This window comes from Fukomys damarensis, unplaced genomic scaffold, assembly GCF_012274545.1.
Source record: "Fukomys damarensis isolate Sample0158 unplaced genomic scaffold, DMR_v1.0_HiC HiC_scaffold_15, whole genome shotgun sequence".
NCBI lineage: Eukaryota > Metazoa > Chordata > Mammalia > Rodentia > Bathyergidae > Fukomys > Fukomys damarensis.
The window spans coordinates 20,762,006-20,764,155 of NW_022900927.1; the positions used below are offsets into that span (position 1 = coordinate 20,762,006).

At 50.3% G+C, this 2,150-nt stretch overlaps 1 protein-coding gene across 1 annotated transcript in view; it reads right to left on the minus strand.

The window, feature by feature from the left end:
- Positions 1-87: 87 nt before the first annotated feature.
- Positions 88-2,150, minus strand: part of Ppp1r1a (protein phosphatase 1 regulatory inhibitor subunit 1A) — an 8,139-nt gene continuing 6,076 nt past the window's right edge. Inside the window, exons 7-8 of the mRNA XM_019205266.1 lie at positions 1,484-1,590; positions 88-960 (exon numbers count right to left, since the gene is read on the minus strand). Of these exons, the coding sequence (XP_019060811.1) occupies positions 955-960; positions 1,484-1,590 (113 nt within the window). The 3' untranslated portion in view covers positions 88-954. The remainder of the gene's footprint in view (positions 961-1,483; positions 1,591-2,150) is intronic.

A 2,150-nucleotide genomic window follows, 5' to 3' on the forward strand; every position in this document is an offset into this window, starting at 1 on the left:
GATCTTCTCGTCCACTGTCTTTCTAAAACAGATACAATCCTGGTGAGGTGTACTCTTGTGCAAGCTGAGGCCTCCAGAGGAGGCCTTGTCTGAGGGCAAACGGTAGTGCCCAGCAGAAGTACGGCCTCACACTTCTCCTGGGCTGTGCTTTTCTCTCTGTGCCACGCTGCTGCTTCAGCCTGGAAGGCAGATGAAACTTGCCTTCTCTCCTTCCTGTCCTCCTCTACTTGGGGAAAATCAGTCAGTGTCAGGACTGCCGTAGGACTGGAGGACATTTCACCTGTGCTTGGTTTTTGTCTTACCCTGGTCTTTCAGTACCTGGAACAGAGGGGAAGGCAATCCTACTTGTTCCCAGCAAGGGTCTCTTAGCAGTCACTGTGCTCTCTGTCCACTTTTGCTCATGGAGCGGATTGAGGGAAGGTGGTCTCAAGGTGGAGGATGGAACGCATGACTCCCCCACCCCTTCATCATGGGCCAAGGGCCAGGGTGCACCTCCCTCCTTCGTCCAGCAGATGGCGCCCATAGCATCGTCACAGCTGTAGGGCACAGGCTCCAGGGCTCAAAGCTGCAGGGCAACCCTGCCAGGTGGCTGGATCTTTCCTCAGAATCCAGAACCTGAGGCCAACCTTCCTTTTTGGCACTCTAGAGGTCAGTCGTCCTACCTGCCTGACCCGCCCCATCTCTCTTCCTGTAGCAAGTAAAGGCAAGGTCAGGGAGCTTTTGCCTAGCAACCCTATTTCCTCCTTCCTAGAGGCAGCTGGGTAAGAGGGGACAGACAGGAGGGGAGGCAGAAAGGATTCTCCAAGCTTGGAAAGAAGGAAAGTGCCAAGGACCTAACACCAAATTTATCACTTTTTAAAAATGAGAGATTTTCCCCAAAAGTGAAGTAAGAAATCACATATCCAGTGTCCATGCATTCCCAAACTGCAGTTGCAATGCCAGGATGCTGCTGCCTCAGACCTGTTGTAGGGCAAGAACAGAAGGGGAAGTGACTGAGTGGTCAGAGGTTCATTTCTGCCCCCCTGGTCTGCCCAACCACCCACTTCTTCAGGAAGCTGGTTCTGGTGTCAGGTAGGACTCCAATCCTTGCCAGCCTGTGCAGGGGGAGTGAGGATTGCAAAATCAGAGCTCAGTCTTCTCATCCATCCTGCATCTCCAGGCAGGACTACTGCCCACTCAGCCTGGGCAGGGAAGGATCTCCCTTTAGGTTCCAAATGTCCTTTACCAAATAAATCCATGGCCTGCTCCTAACCCCTGCTCAGGAGCCAGCTGTCCTATATGAAGTCCAACTTCAATCCTTCCTATGGCAGCTTAATCCCATTTCTCTTGGTTTGCTCGTCAGGGAGGCAAGTCCTCTTACCTTAGGAATATTTCAGTGGCAGAAGCTGGTCCTTTGTTCCTCTTTTCTGATTCCAAACATTAGCCCCGTGTCCTTATCTAAGTGCTCTCCTGCACACCCGGTGGTCCAGCCCTGGGGTCTTACCGAGTTGGCTCCCTGGGAGTCCAGGGGCGGTATATGGATTGAGGGATCCTCTGTGCTGGGCTCCTCACTGCTCCTCTCCTGAGTCTTAGGGCTGAGTCCTGCAAATTCTAAGGAGGGAAGATGGGGGTAGTCGGGAGAGGGCGTTGGAAAGAAGGAATTGCTGTACCCTAGGCCAGTGACCCCCGAGAGAAACCCACATGGGAGCAACGTGGTGGGAGCAACAGGGTTTTCTCTGACCACAGTTACTACTAGAGACTCACGACTTTTTATCTGTACACTGAAAAAGAAAAGCCTCTAAAAATGTGAACAAAATTGGGCTACAGTGTGTGGCTACGCTTGACCTGAATTGATAACGAGGCTATTTTTAGTCTTTACCCCACTTAGACTTTTCATTGGATTGTAGAAATACTAGTGTGTTTGATTATTAGAGTACTCTGATATATATATGATATATAGTATATCACTTTCATAAAATCAGACAAATTCTGAATTCTGCAATGCATCTGAGAAATGGGATTGTGGACATGGATTAAAACCACTGTCACCACCAGATTCCGTTTATTACACACTTTGTGTCAGTGCTCCTGAGCTAAGAACCAGACTCTCTCTCTCTCTCTCTCTCTCTCTCTCTCTCTCTCTCTCTCTCTCCACACACACACCCGAGTTA